The sequence below is a fragment of the Pholcus phalangioides genome, unplaced genomic scaffold, assembly GCF_987345545.1.
Source record: "Pholcus phalangioides strain wild (caught in Gottingen) unplaced genomic scaffold, Ppha-v1.0 ptg000039l_1, whole genome shotgun sequence".
Taxonomy (NCBI): Eukaryota; Metazoa; Arthropoda; class Arachnida; order Araneae; family Pholcidae; genus Pholcus; species Pholcus phalangioides.
The window spans coordinates 21,513,872-21,532,306 of record NW_028301625.1 but is presented as its reverse complement, the minus strand read 5'-3'; the positions used below and the strand labels follow the sequence as shown (position 1 = coordinate 21,532,306).

Below are 18,435 nucleotides of genomic sequence, written 5' to 3'. Positions count from 1 at the left end.
ATGTCAAAAGAAATTTGTTTACATACAAGGATTGGACATCGGCATTATAAAACTCAAGTTTTGATTCTCGTAGGAATGCTGTGATATTTTAATATTTTAAGAATGATGGAAATTTATAAATTTTTCTTGCCGTGTAAGTGATCCTTCATAAGATTCATTTATTATGTCATTCTGTGAGCTGATCAATTAGTGATCAATGTTAATTATATACAGTATATAATTAAAATTGGAAGTGATCAATCCAGTTTATTATTCTGCTTCCAGCAACTGAAAAACAATTGTTGGTCTTCTCCGAAATCTGACAAAAGTGACGAGCTCCAAATCGCCAGTTTTGGTGTTCTGGACATTCATTCAAGAAACAAAATGGGAGTCATCAAAGCTCTCTTGATGATTTTGATGTTGGTTATAATCATAGAAGGTTCTGTGGCTTCTAGTGAGTATGATTTTAACTATGTGAATGACATCTATATGACAGGAGATTAACAACTGGGTACCATGTACAGTAGACTCACTAATCCGCCATATATCAGACTGGTTAATTCCCAATATGCAGTATACCCTTTTGTTGCTAAGTTTTCAATTAGGCAGAGGATACGTATAAGGAGCTGGATGTTTATTCTGTATATGGCAGAAGACTTGCAGTGACCTCATGCTTCTTGCTGGATCTTTTAGAGACACTTGACAACAGACGTTTATTCGATGTACTGCAGATTTGATTAAGTCCCATGCTTAGTTTATGTACACACTTGCTGTACCTTATGCAAATAAATAAAAAAATAATTATTGTATCTATATTGTAATTAGCATGATGCGCTTTTGTTTTGTCATGACAGCTTGCACAGGACACAAACGGGTGCCGGTGTGCATGCTTCGCTCACTGATCTACCACCCTATGCGGCAAGCACAACATGACCTTTCATCCCCGAATATAAATTGCTAAAAACGAATGAATTGTCATGAAGGCTTGTTCCATGGTCCTCATGGGCGTGGTAGCCCAGGTCAATAAGATAGTCGCCTAAAGTACCAAAGGCTGTTTAGAGGTGTCATGAGTTCGATACCTGGATCGTCCTTGTCAGAAGCGGTACAGATTTCTAGAACAGCTTTCAAATGAGTTAGTTGAAAAAGTCTATTTAAATCATAAAAAATTCTGCACATATACATACAGTGACATTTTTTTCCTCCTTTACACTCAAAGAAAAAATGTGTGATTAGTAACTGGACCAGACTGATACGTTGCCAGATTATCAATAGCTCACTGTAATTGTAAGGTGAGCATGTTGGAGCCTCTAACTTTGAAATTTTGTATTAGTCCAGGCAAAACGAGATAAAAATACCCTTAACCTCGACAAAATTTCAACAGAAGCTTTGTAAATTGTTTTTTAATCAGTACTTATTACTGAACAACATATTTAAAATCAGACAACAGGAACATTCCTGAAAATGGATTTCAAAAACCATGTGCAATTTACATGTGCAAGATTGTAGATACCAAGACAACTTTTTTCCACTACACCTACACCAAATGTTGTTGAATGGCAGTGTAAAATAGTTTTTTAGATACTTTTTGGGGCTACTGCTATTGATATCAACTGTTAGACGAAGCATGCCAAGTAATAACTGGCATGATTGGCTCAAGTATTTCTGAACATTGTTCAGCGGTGGTCAAAAAATCGAATAGAATGCTTGGTCTCATTTTCAAAAAGGTCTCTTCGTTTTCTCCTAAAGTCATTCTTCCGCTTTTTCGAGGATTAGTTCGTCCTGGACTGGAGTATGCTGCAGAGAAGAGCTACGCGTGTCCTTATTGGCACACAGGGCTTGAGTTATGAAGAGAGACTTCATTTTTTGAATATGTTTACATTGGATGAACGCAGGTGTCGAGGAGATATGATCGAAGTGTTCAAAATTTTCAATGGGATGGATAAGATGGACCATGAACTTTTAGTACACCACCAATCGACTGCTTTTACAAGGGGACACCAGTATCGATTGGTAAGGGACAATGCGAGGTTATGGTGTCGCAGGGAATTTTTCTCTAATAGGGTTGTTAATAAATGGAATAGCTTACACCCGGAGGTAATAAATTGTAACACAATTGACACGTTCAAAAAGAAATACGATAAACATGTTGGGGTAAATCGAGAAGCTATCCATTCTTAGAATAAGACAACCATAAGTATTCTTTATGGGCATTGTATATTTTATCATGTGTATATATTGTTTGTAATTTGTGTTGATTGCATTTTTGGTTGGGTTGCTGTTTTTTTTAAATATATGACATCCATGTTTTTGTGGGCATCTTTTTATCAGCCACCTCGTTGGGCATTTTGCCTGTTGTGGCGTTGTATTTGTATAATAAAACATTTTTATCCTTTTTTGTTTGATAAATATCCGATTTTCCATCATTGTTTTCTAATAGTGATGTTTCATACAACTGTAGTTTCAACTATCATCAACGCTCAAAGTTTTCAAGATAAATGAAAGCGAAGTTTGATTTGGGTCAAATTGACCCACTCAGCAGTTCTAGTGTTAAAACGGCCCTGACAGCAAGTACAAGCCCTCACTTCAGACATCATTTCTGCTTTGCCGGAGAAACACCATTTCTCTTGAACATAACTGTCAATCATTCATCATATGCAAATTTCTTGTGAGGAGAAGCAGCATCAACAGTTGCAGTTGAATGAAGGGATAAATGCCAGATTTCCCAAATAGTGGATTGGAGGTGGTAGACTTGGGGCGCGACCTCCATGCTTACCAGACTAAATGGTGGTCAAGTAATCCACTGAAATTTTTCTTGTGGGGGCACATGAAAACTTGCTGTATGAGACACCTTTATACTCTGTAAAAGATCTCGTCACAAGAATCCTTGTTGCAGCAGACAAGATCAATATGACTCCAGGAGTCTATGAGATGGTGTACCAGTCTTTCATTCGCCAATATGAACTGTGCAACAACACCCTTGGACATCTGTTTGAACATCTCTTTTGAGTCTTTTGCTGATCTGCTCAGGATTGTGCAACTTATAATTTTGTTGTCTCTCTTTTTTTTCACTGTTGAAACTTCAACTTGGACAATTTATAATTTTACATTTTTTTGACACTTTGAGTGGATTATGACCATAGATTACAATGTGAATATTGTTCTTCTTGATGAGTACTATTACTCTCTCAGGGCCATCATTTCAACTTTTTCCGGAGGGGGGGGGGCAATGTGTGTCCATAAATAAATGTGTAACACGGCAGGAACACTAGAACCTATCTGTTGATAAGAGAGAAAAGGGAAAGAATGAGCTGAGGATGTGTGTGAAGATAAATCCAGTCTCACAGGGTTGCAATATAGTATAGTGCTAGTGTTGCACCTAGAAAAAACGATAAAAGACTTACCATTGCAGGTGAAAAAAAACAATAAAAGACTTTTACCATTGCAGCTGAAAATTGGCAGCATAGGGAGTGTAAAATACAGCAGAGTCTCTGTATAACAAAGTCCAAATGTTGCTCAATAATGGAATGGGTTAAAACATAACACATAAATACAAACTTATAAACTTTTAATTCTAAAAAAATAAAAACTTCTCTTTTATCAAAAATGAAAAAATAAGAAAAAGTTTCTATTGACTATGAATATAAAATAGTCATATAATATGGAATTGCAGGGTCAAAAAATGAAGAAATCTAACTGAAATTGAACAGAAACAAGGTTTAATTAGCCTATGACAATAAAAAAATAAAAATTTCATAGTTTATTTTGATGATGGTAGTGGTGCCCTAGTCCACATGCATTTACCAGTCATAGATGGAATCGTTCTTCTCCGCTTCAAAAGTCCTGTTCCAGACTTTGCCACAATGCTGGGCTGGAAGAGATCTCAGTAATGGGATAAGTCCTGTGAAGGAGTTCTGGCATTCATTCATTCATGCTTTAAAAATCAAGGTGGGCCCACAGCGAACCTCAGACCTCTCGTCTTCTAACTTTCCATCTTGAAGAGGTATTCAACATCTCATCTCCATCTACTCCATATATATTATATGTAGTACAAAGTACCATGTATATTTTGACCAAGACTTTGTACATATGGTGCAAAGTCTGACTCTTGTGATACAGTCAATGGTACTCGGTATTCCATATTACCCAATACATCATCTTGGAAAAAGTAATGTCCATTCTGAAAGGAAATAATCACTTAAGCTGATAAATTAGCAGAACATAATAAAATGCAACTCTTGGTGTGTAAAATAAGCAATTATGACAGATTCTTACTCACATAACTCTGGTAAGCAGGACTTGACAAACCTGAAAAAAAAATTTAGATGTCATCCAAATTTCTTAATCGCCAAGGGTGGATTTTTCTCAAGGAAAACTGTCGTGAATAATGTTTTTTGCACTTTTCCTGGATTTGATGACCCCTTCCTAAGTTAGAAGTCCACTGCCATGAAATTAAAGAAATTTGTCATCTTTAGACTCCAATTTAGCAATCACATATAGAAAATTTTATGTGGCAATACCAATTTTTTCTAGTCACCATGGCAATCTAGCCCTTGTTACGCCTGATAAGAAAAGAAAAAAAATTCAGATAAATGCAATAAAAGTAATCATTTATCATGTATATCATGTATGTTTTTCTTTTTCAGATTCTGCTGGTGGTCAACTTCGATATTTTGAAGTATTAAAAACATCAGATATTGGTCATAAAATAGTGAAGAGAGGTATTTTTCCAAGTGTTCATCCTCTCAATACTGTGAAAGAAGTATCATTTCGAGCTTTAGGACGGTCAGTGTTTAAAAATCAGCAGTTTTTTGTAGTTTTTACTCATAAAATAAAACCAGATTCACACATAATTAGCAAGTCTCAAAATAATATCAGTAGTTCATGTTGTTGTTTTCATAAACAAAGGTGTTGTAAATTTAGCAAATACAAAACGTGGGTAATTATAACCAAGCTTGTTTATTATGTCAGGGTTCCCAGCAACCTGGAAAATCAGGGAATCAGAAAATGGTCAGGGAAAATTTAAAATATTTGTCAAAAGTCAGGGAAAATTCTTAATATTTGGGAAAGTCTGAAGGAGATAAATTCACATTCCATTGGTTGATCTTCACTTTCTTCCATAGAAGGTTATTTCTTTCAGATTCTCTGAGAGAGAAAAAGAAAACCTTATCAACAATTTTTATCTGCATTTTCCTCCAGATCCCCAACTGAGAGCAAGTTTAGTATACATGAGCAAAATGTCTTATCATTTGAAAGGTGGGATTTTTGTACATAATGGAATCATAATGTTGGTCAATGTCATTAAAATGCTTCCTAAGTAAATGCAGAGGCTGATTTAATGATGTGTACACCGGGCGCTCCAACTTCTAAAAGGGCCCTGAGAAAAACCCAAACTTCACACTTTTTCCAATTTAAGGGGCCCAATATTTTCTTTTGCACCCGGGGCCACAACCGACTTTAATCTCCCATTGAGTAAATGGATGAAGGGGGGTCTAAGAAGGAGACACCCTCTTTTCCATTGTTGAAAACAAAGCTAATACCAGCTCTAATTTCTTTTCCATCTCTTCTGAGAAAATGTTTTATCCTCTTACTTTTTTTCCCTGCCTCTGTGTAGGGGGCCATTAAAATATGTCAACATGGAAGAGGGGTGGCTTTCTACCTGTGGGTTACATGGAAGGCAGCTGGATGGGATGAGTTAACAACATGTTAGTCGTATATATTTTTTGTTTATAGATTCTCCTTCTTGCTACACACAGTTCACAGACATTACAGACACCAAAAATGAGTAAAAGTGACAGAGTTTTATAGTAGGAGAGGGGGTGAAAATGTGCAATGTTTGAAAAGAGCTATAGACATTTTTGACAATGTGAAGTTTATATAGAACAGCAAGTCTCTTTCAGGTAAGCCTGCTACCTCTGTTGCCCTATCAGTAAAAGATCCCCTCATTAGGTGCGAGATGAGTTTTTAAAACAGTGGCCTCAGAGTGTGAGTCATTTCTAAAAAGTTTTCGGAGCTCCAAACCTCTTGCCATTTTTTTTGTTTGAAGCTCTCTTCGAGATCTCATGTGAAAACTTATTACATGATTGGTCAAGCCTGATAAGTGGGAGGCTGCAGCTTCTGTAAAACAACTTCCTGTAATTGATCTGAATCAGGCGGAAAACTTGCTTCTGTATTAATATAGGCTTTGCAGTAAAACAATTTCTTGCACGAAGCAAAACTAATGGCAGATACTTTTGAATTTTGTCTGCAGTGTAGAAGAGGCTATTAGTGGCACTATCATTAAGCAGTTGATGGATAGGAATCCTCTTGAGTATTCTACAGGGTGTTGCCTTGAACGACAAACTCAGAGGGGTGATATCAGGCATCAAGAGGAACGAAAATTGCCATAGAACATGGTATCGCAAACCATGTTTAGTCTGTAAAAATCACAAAAATACTTATGAAGGGTGAGACGTTGAGTGGGACAAAAAAAAAAAAAAAAATCAATAATAAAGAGGAAAAAAAATTTTTTTGACAGCATAATTACAGCACAGCCTGTGGCATACAAAATAAAGTACAATAATAAGTACAAAAAAAGTAAAATAAATAACTATAAAAACCGTTTACTTGACAGTATGATTACTTTCTGACATTGGGCTGTGCAGCACAGCCCAATGTCAGAAAGTAGACAAAGCGAAATCATTACAGGAGATTTTCAAGGTTGCGGCCGTGAAGGTCATTGCACAGCTGACCAGGATGGAATAACGGTTGTTGGACGTGATCAAAGATATACCAGCTGTGCCAACAACCTCTTTCCCTGTCCTCAACATCTATCTTTGTAATTTTCACCAACTACGCATGGTTTGAAATACCATATTCTATGGCAATTTTTGTTTCTCTTAATGCCTAATATCACCCTCAAAGTTTCTCGCCACTTCAAGGCAACATCCTGTATAGGAACTGTCAGCACTAGACCCATGGATCATCAAACACAGTTCTGAAAATTGGCATCCAAAGAGAGAAAGTGGTGCTCCAGGGTTTGTATCTTTCAAACCAGATAAGTGATGATGGTGCTGAGAAAGCTAAAGCATAATATGTTGATCTAACAAGTGCTGCCAATTTTGGTTACAAAGATGAGTTTAAAAATTTCCTCAAAGTATGGTTCAATGAAATTGGCCCAGACAAATTTTCTTCTCAAATATTTTCGCTTGTGAAAATATCTAAGTGATCAACGTAGAATTGTGAAAGGTTTTTAAAATTTATTTATTTTCTCACATGACAATGTGTCTGTCAAAAGCGCCAATGTGAAGAAAACATTCGGGAGGCTGAAAGTTGCCAGTCGTCCTGTATATATGGGACTAAGGCCTGTATGCAAGGGAAGGGGGAGATGTGCACTGAATATTATCAATTATTTAGGGGCTCAACCCTCTCATAAACTTTATTGGGGGGGGGGGGTGCAAACAACTTCAGCTCCAGGTTCCAATGCCTATGGCATCTGAAAGCAGCTTTTCCATAAACAAATCTTTGTTGATTGAAACTTACATGAAAACACTTTAAGACATCAAAGACATGTATGATGCAGTTTTAGAAGCAGGTGAAATTCTTGCCATTGACACCAAAGACATAGAAGACAAGCAAAAGCTACAGGAGAAAGAAAAAAAATATAAAAAAGGGGGCAAAAGAGAAAAAATATCAGGGACATGTGAAAGGAAAAAAAGTGACAAATTAAGAGTAAAGCTAAATTAGAAGCAGAATGAATCAGAAAGCAATTGAATGATCTGCAAAAAAATTTTGTAAATGATAAATATAGTTTGAAAATTATGCCAAATTATTATTACACCACCTACCCCCCCCCCCCCCCCCCTAATGCTTTTAATCTCTCTGAATATTTTTGATAGCATTACGACTATGGTCAACTATGAAATAAAATATCGCAAAGTATTAGCGAAATAACCTTTTTCCCTGCTCTCTTAAATCTTTCATTTCGGTGTCAAACAGATTGTTCATAATGAATTTTTAAATTGGTAATATTGGATGTTGCAAAGATATTGGAATTTCACTTTTTGTATGTCTAGAACACATAGTGTGAGAGTAACTTGATTTTTTTTTAGTTGTCTGTTTTGAGTTATGAGAATGAAGGAATGAGAAACAGTATTTAATTTATGAGGAGTCAAATTGTCAGGAGTGGGTTAATAACATTTATCAACAAAGTATAACTTTGATAACGCAAATTCTTAATACCTCAAAGGCATTTTAATTTCCAATGCAATGTATTTTTAGTAGCTTAAAAATGATATAAATTGTCGGAATAACTTCAAGATATCAAAGTTCAACTGTATAATGAAAGGACGTTTTTATAAAAATTTATATGAATTATTGACATTTCTGTTACATATTAGGCACTTTCGGTTGATATTAAATCCAGCCCAAGGCTTGCTGTCATCACGTTTCAAAGCTTTCACTGTTGATAGAACTGGTTACAAGAAGCCTGTTTGGGTAGATAAGGACACATTTTTTGAGGGACGAGTGTTTGGTATGTCTGTTGCAATATCTTATTTATTACAATTAAATTAAATTTTTGTTCGATTTAAAATATACTCATAATTTCTCCTGACATGTGCAGTTTTATCATATTTTAAGTCAGTGGAATATGAATAAATATCAATATCCATAAAATGAGAATTTATATAAAACTTTTAAAAATATATGAAGACCTGTTTTGCTAAACTTTCAGGTGAAAAAGATACTGATGTGAGTGCTCATATTGATGGTGGTATTTTAACAGCTGCTATCAGAACACAGAATGAAGCTTATATCATTGAACCTTCATGGCGTCATTTACCTGACAATGATAATGCAAGCATGATTGTGTACAAAGGATCAGATGTAAAATATAGCTGGGAAACCATGGGAAAAGATAAGAAACCGTGAGTTTTGTGTTAAGTGAATCATTTTCAAAAAAAAAGTATTAAATGTTATTTTTTATGGCTCAGCAGATACTTTGCGGGATAATCTGTTTATATCAAGGAAACTGTTGTACCCTCTTGAGCACAGTAAACCTTGAAGCACTTAAAATAGTTTTAACAGTATTGCACTCTAGCTGATGCTGTTTTTTGGGGTACAAGAGATCAGAAATACATAACCTTATAACAGAATGTTATTTCAGCTCTTTGTCTGTGACCTTGACAGAGATTTTGCAAGTAGGATTAGTAATGTCCTTGGAACAATATTGTTATGAAAAATATTGGTAACATAATTTTTGAAGAACCCCTCGGGACAATAATCTCCTGTTGCCAAACCAGAAATGTCAAGATATGCTCGTATAGCTTCTATATTTATCTAGAAGGTTTCCGTACGGTGGAGCCACCAACTTGGAAACTGTAAAATAGAATTTTGTGGAATATTATTTTTCTCGAAGTTTCGACAGTACCTGTAAATAGTGAGGCGATCACAAGAGAGAGAGAGAGTTGTTAGATTAGATGCTCATAAGTGAACTCTGATCTTCTTAGCATGTATCTCTGCTTGTAAATACATGTAAAAATTGCTGTTCTGTAAATAAATTTGTGACATCCTGAAGATTGCTTCATCCTCTGCGTATTTTAAGGATTTGTAAAAAATTATCCGGAACAATATGAAGGGTGAAATTTTAACTTTTACTAATTTTCAACTCTTCTTTCATTTTTTTTTCTCTTTAATGCATTTCATATTTTAAATATTATTTCCATGTCCTTCTCTTATGAGAACTTCCCCATTTCTTCTCTTCCAACCACATTTGGTTATCTCCTGGTCAAATTTGTTGGAAAAATTATATAGCTAAAAATGTGGGTTGGATCCAACAAAAATTTTACTGAGCAAATTTGAAATTAATTTTTTAAGAGGAGAGGAGAGAAAATATCTTACTACCCCATCAGAGTGTCAGTTATAATAAGTGCTGACATCACAGATATTGTATCTCTGATATTATCACCTAGCATCAAAGAAACTGGCAGAACTAAAGATTTAAAAACATTCCATTTCCCTTTCTAAAAATGAAAAAATGACAAATTTATTAATGATTTCAAAAGTTTACAAGATTACTTCATTTTTCTATATAATCACCATGTCATTCCAAACACTTTCGATAACGTGAAACAAGCTTCTTCAAACCTTCTGCATAAAATTCCGCTGCCTGGGATTTCAGCCAGTTTTGCACTGAGATTTTTTGAGATGTCAGAAAAGATGGTAGTCACTGGGGGCGAGATCAGGACTATAAGGGGGATGATCAAAAATCTCCCATCCGAATTTTTGAATTGTTTCCGTAGTGCATGCAGCCATGTGCGGACGTGCATTATCGTCAAGGAGAACAATTCCTGAGCTTAGCATTTCCCGTCATCTGTTTTGAATGGCACAGTGCAGTTTAGAAAGTGTTTCACAATAGACTTGTCATGTAATGGTTGTTCCAGGTTCTATAAAATCAATCAAAAGCACACCCTTTTGGTCCCAGAATACAGTTGCCATGATTTTTCTTTGAGACTGGATTTGTTTGAATTTTTTTGGTTTAGGTGATCCGGAATGACACCACTGCATGGATTGTTGTTTTGTCTCAGCATTGACATATGAAATCCACATTTCATCACCAGTGACAATATGGGAAAGAAGTTCGTCTCCATTGTGGTTAAAGTGGTCGAGAAAAGCACGTGCAGATGCCATTCTGTGATCTTTGTGAGCATCTGTAAGCATTTTCTGTACCCATCGTGCACACAGTTTCTGACTGATAACTTAACACACTGTCTTGTGAAGGCAGACAACAATCAAACGACAGCAATATGGCGGTTACATTCCCAACAGACCAAGTAGCAAACAATTGGTATTGCCATTTGTTTTTTATATGTGATCGGCCCTTAATTTTGAACCGCGTCTCGTATTAGTAGGGCTAGGTTTTCTATGACTTTGCATATTTTTTATGCATTTCGCATATTTTGCTATTTTTACACAATACAACATTTTTTTCATACACTAATTTCAGTAATTTTAGGACATTTTTCATATTTTGGAACATTATTTTGCATATTTCAGCCTGACAATGAAAAGGGGTTTTTTCTTAAGCTCTCTCTCTTCCCTAATTTCATTTCCCATAATTGGCGATTTCAGCAATAATTGACAATCTTACTCACCTTTGATATTGTTTTTGGTAATGGTTGGCAGTTTTTTGACGACATTAGCAACTATTGACAATTTTATTTGTGTACCTACCTTTGGTGTCATTTTTGACAATGAGTGGTGATTTCCTGTAATTTCCCATATTTTTCTCAAGGAAATATGTTAGCTTTTATAAAAGCACATTTTTTAGGTTTTAACGGCATATTTTATGTTTTTTTAGGGCATAAATATACTTTTATGGAGCATATTTTGTCTTGTTTTAGGTAATAAAAATCCTAGTCCTATATATTAGTAATCATATTTGTGTTATTATTTTTACATTTTTCATTTCAATATATAATTCATATTGAAAATATTTATTATATATTTTTCCCCAGTAATATATATATACAGTCAAACCTCGTTAATGAGTCACTCTTGGGAGAGCAAAAATATGACTTGATAAACAGAGTGACTCATTAAACGGAGTAAGCCATAGCTGTGCCAATTCCTGCCTGAGGATAATTGGGACTTCCAAAAAGTGATCCGGTAAGCGGAGTGACGTGTTAACCGGGTGATGCACTAACGAGGTTTGACTGTATATTGTTTTTTTTAAATAATTTTACTGTATTTTAAGGTACACGACTCATGTTGTTACCCTTAGTTTTGGCTAAATTAAATTCAGTAAGTAGAAAGGTCTCAATCCTTCATGAAGGTAGGGGACCCTAGGTAAGATTGGGGGAGAGGCAATGAGAAGAAAATATGGTTCAAAGGGACCCATAGGCTTAAAAAAGGTTGAGAACCCCTCCTGTAATGGACTTTTTTTTAAATAACTTGGCATGTTTTAAGCAGAATTTTATTTTTAACAAATTCAGATAGATAAAAAAATTAACTTCACTTGGAAGTTAGTCATGAGAACAGATAAATGTTGCATAAAAACATTATATAATTTTTGATGATATTTTGGAAGAAAAACTTTAGTATAACAAAAAAATTAGTATAACAAAAAAAAACATGGTCCTTCTAGTTTTAATTAATTGATTTATAGTATTCATTCTAAATTTTTATGGGAGTCAAGGTTTTTAAAATGACTTAAAACAGATATGTATTTTTTTAATTTTTTTTCTTATCAAAGTATTTATTGTAAACTTTTTTTTTTCAAACAAAATGTATTTGGAATAGAACATAACTTATGACAAGTACAAGATTTTCTTATTGTTTTTATTAAAGATTATTGTAATTGCTGAAAGGTTTTAAATTCATTGTTATTTTTATAATTATTATATTTTTCTAAAGAACAAAGATCAAGAAATAGACTACTACTGCTTAACATGCATAACATTATGCATGTTACACACCTTGTATACATTACTCTGGAATTTCTAACGAATGAGTATATAACGGAATGTGTGTTCTGAATGCATGTGGGGCCCCTAATGTGTTTATTTTGTGAGAGTTGCCTATGTTTCGTGTTCTTGCTGGCGCAGTCATCTGTCTTTCATATTTTGAAATGAAGATGGTGAATGCTTGAATTTTCATGTTATGTAAGAGTGTCATGTTGTAGGTCTGCCTGCTCTCTGTGGAAAAACTTTTTTAAATGGGAGACCAGCTTGTGTGTGTGCATGCGTGTGTGTGCGTGCGCATTCGAGCCTCAAAGTTCAAGAAATCAAACTCAAGAAAAATCCACTACAAGAAGAAGACTAAAATAAAATGGTGGAATGTTTTTTATTGTGTTGCATATAGAAAATTTTGATTTTTTTAAATAAAAATTGTTATAATCATAATATTATAAACACCTATTTTTCCGAATTTCAGCTCAACTTTCTGCAAATTTGTTCAAGTGGATGGTAATTCATCTGAAGTTGATGTTGAAGAACGAAGTGGAAAAAGTTCTGTCACAAAACGACAAGCCATTGATCCATATAATTGGGAACCAGTCCAAACTCGATGCTCACTTTTACTTGTTGCAGATTATCGGTTTTATGAGAATATGGGTGGTGGTAATTACAAAGGAACTATGAATTTTCTTGTGAGTTAATTTCATAAAATTGTTATTCAATAGTTTAAGAATGTAGTTGCAATTTTTGTATGAAAAAGGATTCATTTTGATAGAAATAAATTATTTATGAATTTTAAAATTTTACCTACATAAGTGTGTGGGCAAGGGATTCAGGTTTCCTTTATCATTTTAAATATAACTTTATAATTCAATTTATTCAATCAGTAAATTTTTTAATTTGGTTAGCTTTACAAATAATTACATTAACAATTATTGAATAATGATAAAACTAAAACATTTGTGCTGAAGTATAATAATCAAACTCAATTTGTTTTTTAATTTATTTTCATATTTAGGCACACCATGGTCATTTTATACATTATAAAAAATTATTATACCTCAGACTATATTTTAAAGGTATTTTTTTTAAATTGCCATCTTCAGTTTTAAACTAAAACCTTTAGGTATAAGGTTGATGCATTAACTATTCTATTTCCATGTTGCACTTTAAAGTTCAATACCATCTTAGTTCTTAGTTTTAGCATGACCAGACTCAGACGCATGAAGTGCTACCACACAGGTGATGAAAAAAAAATACAGTATGACAGTGGTTGTCAACCTTTTTTGACTGATGGAGCCCTTTTTAATATATAATTTTTATGGCGAAGCGAGTATGAAATTGGGTAGCAGATATTTATCTCTCTAGCCAAGTAAAGGAGACCAGAAAAAATCACTTTGCCTGTGATGCCGTTGCGAAGGCATTGGCCATGTTCAACCTTTAATCCCTGTGAAATACATTTTAAATCATGGCAGACTTGCTATAGAATGGTATTTCTTGCCAATGGTTATTTACAATGTTAGATCATTTTTGTCGCACCACGGTCATTTTCTGCACATGAGTGCTAATTAGACTGGGACCTACATTTATTGCCAATTCTGAACAGCAGCCTTTTTTTTTTTAAACTCACTGAGAGGTTGGTGCGCTAACCCCTTGGTATGGGACTCCCTTCGGTAGCAATCTTTTCCTGTGGTCATGTAGCTGTTTCTGTTGTACCCCTGCGTCAGCAAAGTATCTGGCAAGGACAAACTGGGTATCGAACTCACTACACCTCGAAACATCCTTTGGTTTCAATTTCAATTTCCCGTATTTTTCCTGATGAAGTATGATCACCCTGGTAAAAAAAAAAACTTCACGCACATTAGATTGTATCTGAAAATATTTTTTACTCTTAAAAGGTCTTGAAAACGTTGATGTGGTTATAAGGACACCAGGTACGTCAACTTAAATCAACTTGGTTTAAATCATGATTAGAATCACAATTTAAATCCCTTGATTTAAAAAAAAAAATCATTGATTTAAATCACAAAATTTAAATTCCATTTTTCCTTCATATAACTTCAATGATATTGAAGTAAAAGTTACCCCTGGTATGGTATGCATGCTATTGGTGTGTGGTAAAGTTTATGATTAAAAGAAGTACAGAAGATCTTTTGGGTAAATATAGATTTTAATTTAATCTGTAGATACAGTGCAGAAAGAAAGCTGCTCTATTTCTAGATTACGTACATTGAAAAAATTACATAAAAATATAGGGAGCTAAACTGCACTGTATATTGTTAGTCCATTGCAATGTGATGCTAGGGTTCCCCTGATTAATAAATAGTGAAATTATTTTTGTATAAAAGCTTGAATCCTATGATCTAATTGCTGATTCAAAATAATAATAGATGTTGTACCAATATAAAGATCTTTGGGCTTTGGACCATGGGTGGTTGCCCCCCCCCCCCAGGGTCACAGGTGGAGTCGACTGATCTAATGTATATATGAGCTGACATCATCATCATCGTGCCCCCCCCCCCCAGACTTACAAGTCAATCTCCGCCTATGCTTTGGACTACTTTTTGTATTAAAATTTTGAGTTTACTCGTTTTTTTACCAGAAGTCATTAAATCTGTGAAACAATAAAAATGTGTGAACTATTAAGCAGCATCATGCAAGTCAAAAACACATCATAAAGTGCATGCATCAATTATACAAGAAACAATTAATAATACTCAAACAATAGAATGATTTTTATTTAGTTGATGCTGGATGGCCCTTTGGTTATACATAGAGTGAATCGAGAAACCTGCACCATATGTGTGATACTGAGTTGCCACCAGCCATTCACTTTAATGGGGGGGACACTCACAAATAAAAGCACTTTTCTCTACAAGAAAAATGTTAATCCATGAAGTTAATTCGGGCTCAATGACCTAACATGTTAGATAAACACTGATTTTGGTGTTCATACTTTTTGCTTGTAGTTCGTTTGCAGTTTATTTATTAATGCTGGATATATATTAAATTTGAGATTATGTGAAAAAACCAGCAGGTGAATGAAAATATGCATTCTTAATGATTAACAAGATTTGTTTTTAATTAATAAGCAGTCAGTTAATTAAAATAAAAAAATTATTTTTTAATTTTTTTAAAAAAATCGTGTTTTTTTTCATACCCTGAACGACACCTTAGTTATTACAACAAAATTTAGTGAAATCCTTTATCTCATTATAATCGAGTTTGACTGTATTTATTAAATATACTGATTTTTTTTTCCTTGTGCACTAGAGCACCAGTTGAGAACCACTGCAGTATGAGTATAGATTTTTGAAGAAACAAAATATTGTAAAGATGGGAACACAAAATACCTAACCCTGTTTTTTTTGTTTTTTTTCAGGATACTATTTACTTGTGCAGGGAGTCCATAATTGAAAGACCCTATTTTAAAGTAACCTACAGTCAAAACCAGTCATCAGAAAAGTGTGAAATTTTATGGAGGACTTGATGAAGTGATGGAAATTTGTTTCGGGGGGGAAAATTAGTTGCACATGTCACCACCAGAGGGCGTTTTATTAAGAAATGACACATTTACGCAAATGTTTACACTTTTAACAATTGTTAAGCACTTTTATGATTGTTACTGCAACAAAACATGTTCCATATGATGGCCATCATTTTCAGATACCATGTGAAATCGCAAGATAGCATGTTCCACTACTGACCTAAGTGTGTGCGAGGAAATGTTCAGCACGTGGCGTGAAATGCTACCTTTAAGGTCAGGTAAAGTTCTTGGATTGTCACGACTTACCAGACGTTTCAAATGCCCCCAAAGCCAAAAATTGCATGGATTAAGGTCCGGAATCGGGGAGGCCATAGATTAGGGAAGTGTCGGCAGATGATATGTTCTTCTGTAAAATGTGTTAAGAGTATTCTTAACACACACTGCAATGTATGGAGGAGCTCTGTCTTGCATGAAGATTACATCTGCAATGCAGTGACATACTTGCAGAGTCGGAACAATTTCTTTCTGTAACAGCAATGCATATCCCTTCCCGGTGATAGAACATATTACTGGATCTGTAGAACGTAACTCCTCGTAGAAGTAGGGACCGAGAATAAATGATGCAGCAAATCCACACCATACCATCACTTTTAGTGAATGCAACAGAACCTCTAAGATAGCATGTGGATTTTCTGGTTCCCAAATTTGGCAGTTGTGAGTATTGACTGCACCATCCAAGTGAAAATGCGCTTTGTCTGTCCAGAGGATATTCCAAGGCCATTCGGAATCGACCTCAACGTGAGCAAAAAACTGCAGTTAGAACCGGAGTCGAACGTCATAATCATGTGGAAGCAACCGCTGCACAAGTGAAAGTTTGTACAGATAATATCGGAAGATATTCCACGTGAGGACAGTTGAACGTGGCCTATCTAATGCCTGTGCTACACATCTGACACTAGTGCTACCCCAAGAATTTGAAGCTCTGTCCTCTTCCACCTGAAGCGAAACCTCCTGTACTGCATCTATAGAAACAAGTTTTCTTCCTCTTCCAGAGCAAACAGTGAACAAACCTTTGGTTTTAAATTTCGTCATCCAAAGGTTTTTATCATTCATTGGACCTTTTCAAAGCCTATTCCAAGTCTGATATTTCAGTGGAGCAGTTACTGCAGAATTGCTGTTTTGGTAAAACAATTTGACCAAGAAAGCATGATCTCGTAAACTTATCACCATTGTGAGCAGCAAACACATTGAGAAACGAGATCTCCTTGAATGTTTCTAGGTTTTATAACAGCTGCTGCGTGACATCACATAAATTTACATGTGTACTACAGGTATTCAAAGTGAAACGCCCTGTGGTGGAGACATGTGCAACTAATTTTTTTCCCCTACGAAACACAAATTCCGATTTTCAAATCACTTCATGAAGTCCTCCACAAAATTTTACAATTTTCTGATGACTGGTTTCACCTGTAAGCTACTTTAAAATAGGGTCTTTTAATTATGGATGCCCTGTACTTCATGTGGATTAGTATGTACTGTTTTATTTTTATTATTTGTACACTTAATTTCTATATATTACAGATATCATTGATTGATAGAGTGAACAAAATATTCTTGGAGACTGAATGGAAAGATAGTGAGAAACAGGCGTCATTTAGTGGAATGGGTTTTGTCATACAAGAGGTTATGGTGCATACAGAGCCCACTCCTGTAGGAAGAGGAGTAATGCATTATAATATGGCAGGAACTACATGGAATGTAAGGGATCTGCTAGAAGTGAGTACAATGTTTTTCTTTTAGATTTATGTGTCAACACATGCATTTAATACAAGCTACAGTAGACTCCTCTAATTATTGGACACACACCCCTAACTACATAGTAGACTCTCAACTATTGGACGCACACACCCCATACATTGATGTGCAAAATTAAAGAATAATTGACAATGAAATTCAGTATATCTAATAAAAGTACTCAAGAAAAAAGTAGAAAAGAGGAAAATATAAACGACATGTAATTTGTAAGTCTTCATCTTACAAACACAGAAAGAACTTGTTTTCAAAAGTTGAAGGAAACTCAAGGGAGCTTATGAACTGTAGTCTTTCTGTGCATGTCTGCTTGGCCTGCTTGGCAAAGCTATTAATTCAATGACGAAGGCAATCCTAAAAATTGTTTGAACTACAAAAATTTTCTATGATTATTTCTGTTGATAAAATTTTCAAATTTTCTATTCATCATATATTTATATATGGTGGTAACGAAATCCGTTTTTGATTTGTTATGATCAACAAACATTGCCAACTGAACTGAATGATCTGTCCTTATCCAGTCCTATAAATTAAAAACAAACAACCATCCTCCATCAAATATTCCGGATGATCCCTCTATGATAAACAATAATATCCTTAACCATTGTTCCACCACCTTTTTGATGATGCAGACCCCTGTAGTATATGTCAATGCTCTGCAGACCCCCCCCCCCCCCCCCCCCGTAGCAAAGGTCAGTTTCAAGCAATTCCTCACACCCACGGCCTCTA

The 18,435-nt window shown here is 34.9% G+C and overlaps 1 protein-coding gene across 1 annotated transcript in view; it reads left to right on the top strand.

Annotated features, from left to right (window-relative positions):
- Positions 1-45: 45 nt before the first annotated feature.
- Tace (ADAM 17-like protease Tace) overlaps positions 46-18,435 on the top strand; it is a 71,811-nt gene continuing 53,421 nt past the window's right edge. Inside the window, exons 1-7 of the mRNA XM_089253892.1 lie at positions 46-133; positions 265-433; positions 4,623-4,761; positions 8,355-8,488; positions 8,690-8,882; positions 12,889-13,102; positions 17,479-17,673. Coding sequence (XP_089110018.1) covers positions 364-433; positions 4,623-4,761; positions 8,355-8,488; positions 8,690-8,882; positions 12,889-13,102; positions 17,479-17,673 — 945 coding nt within the window. The 5' untranslated portion in view covers positions 46-133; positions 265-363. The remainder of the gene's footprint in view (positions 134-264; positions 434-4,622; positions 4,762-8,354; positions 8,489-8,689; positions 8,883-12,888; positions 13,103-17,478; positions 17,674-18,435) is intronic.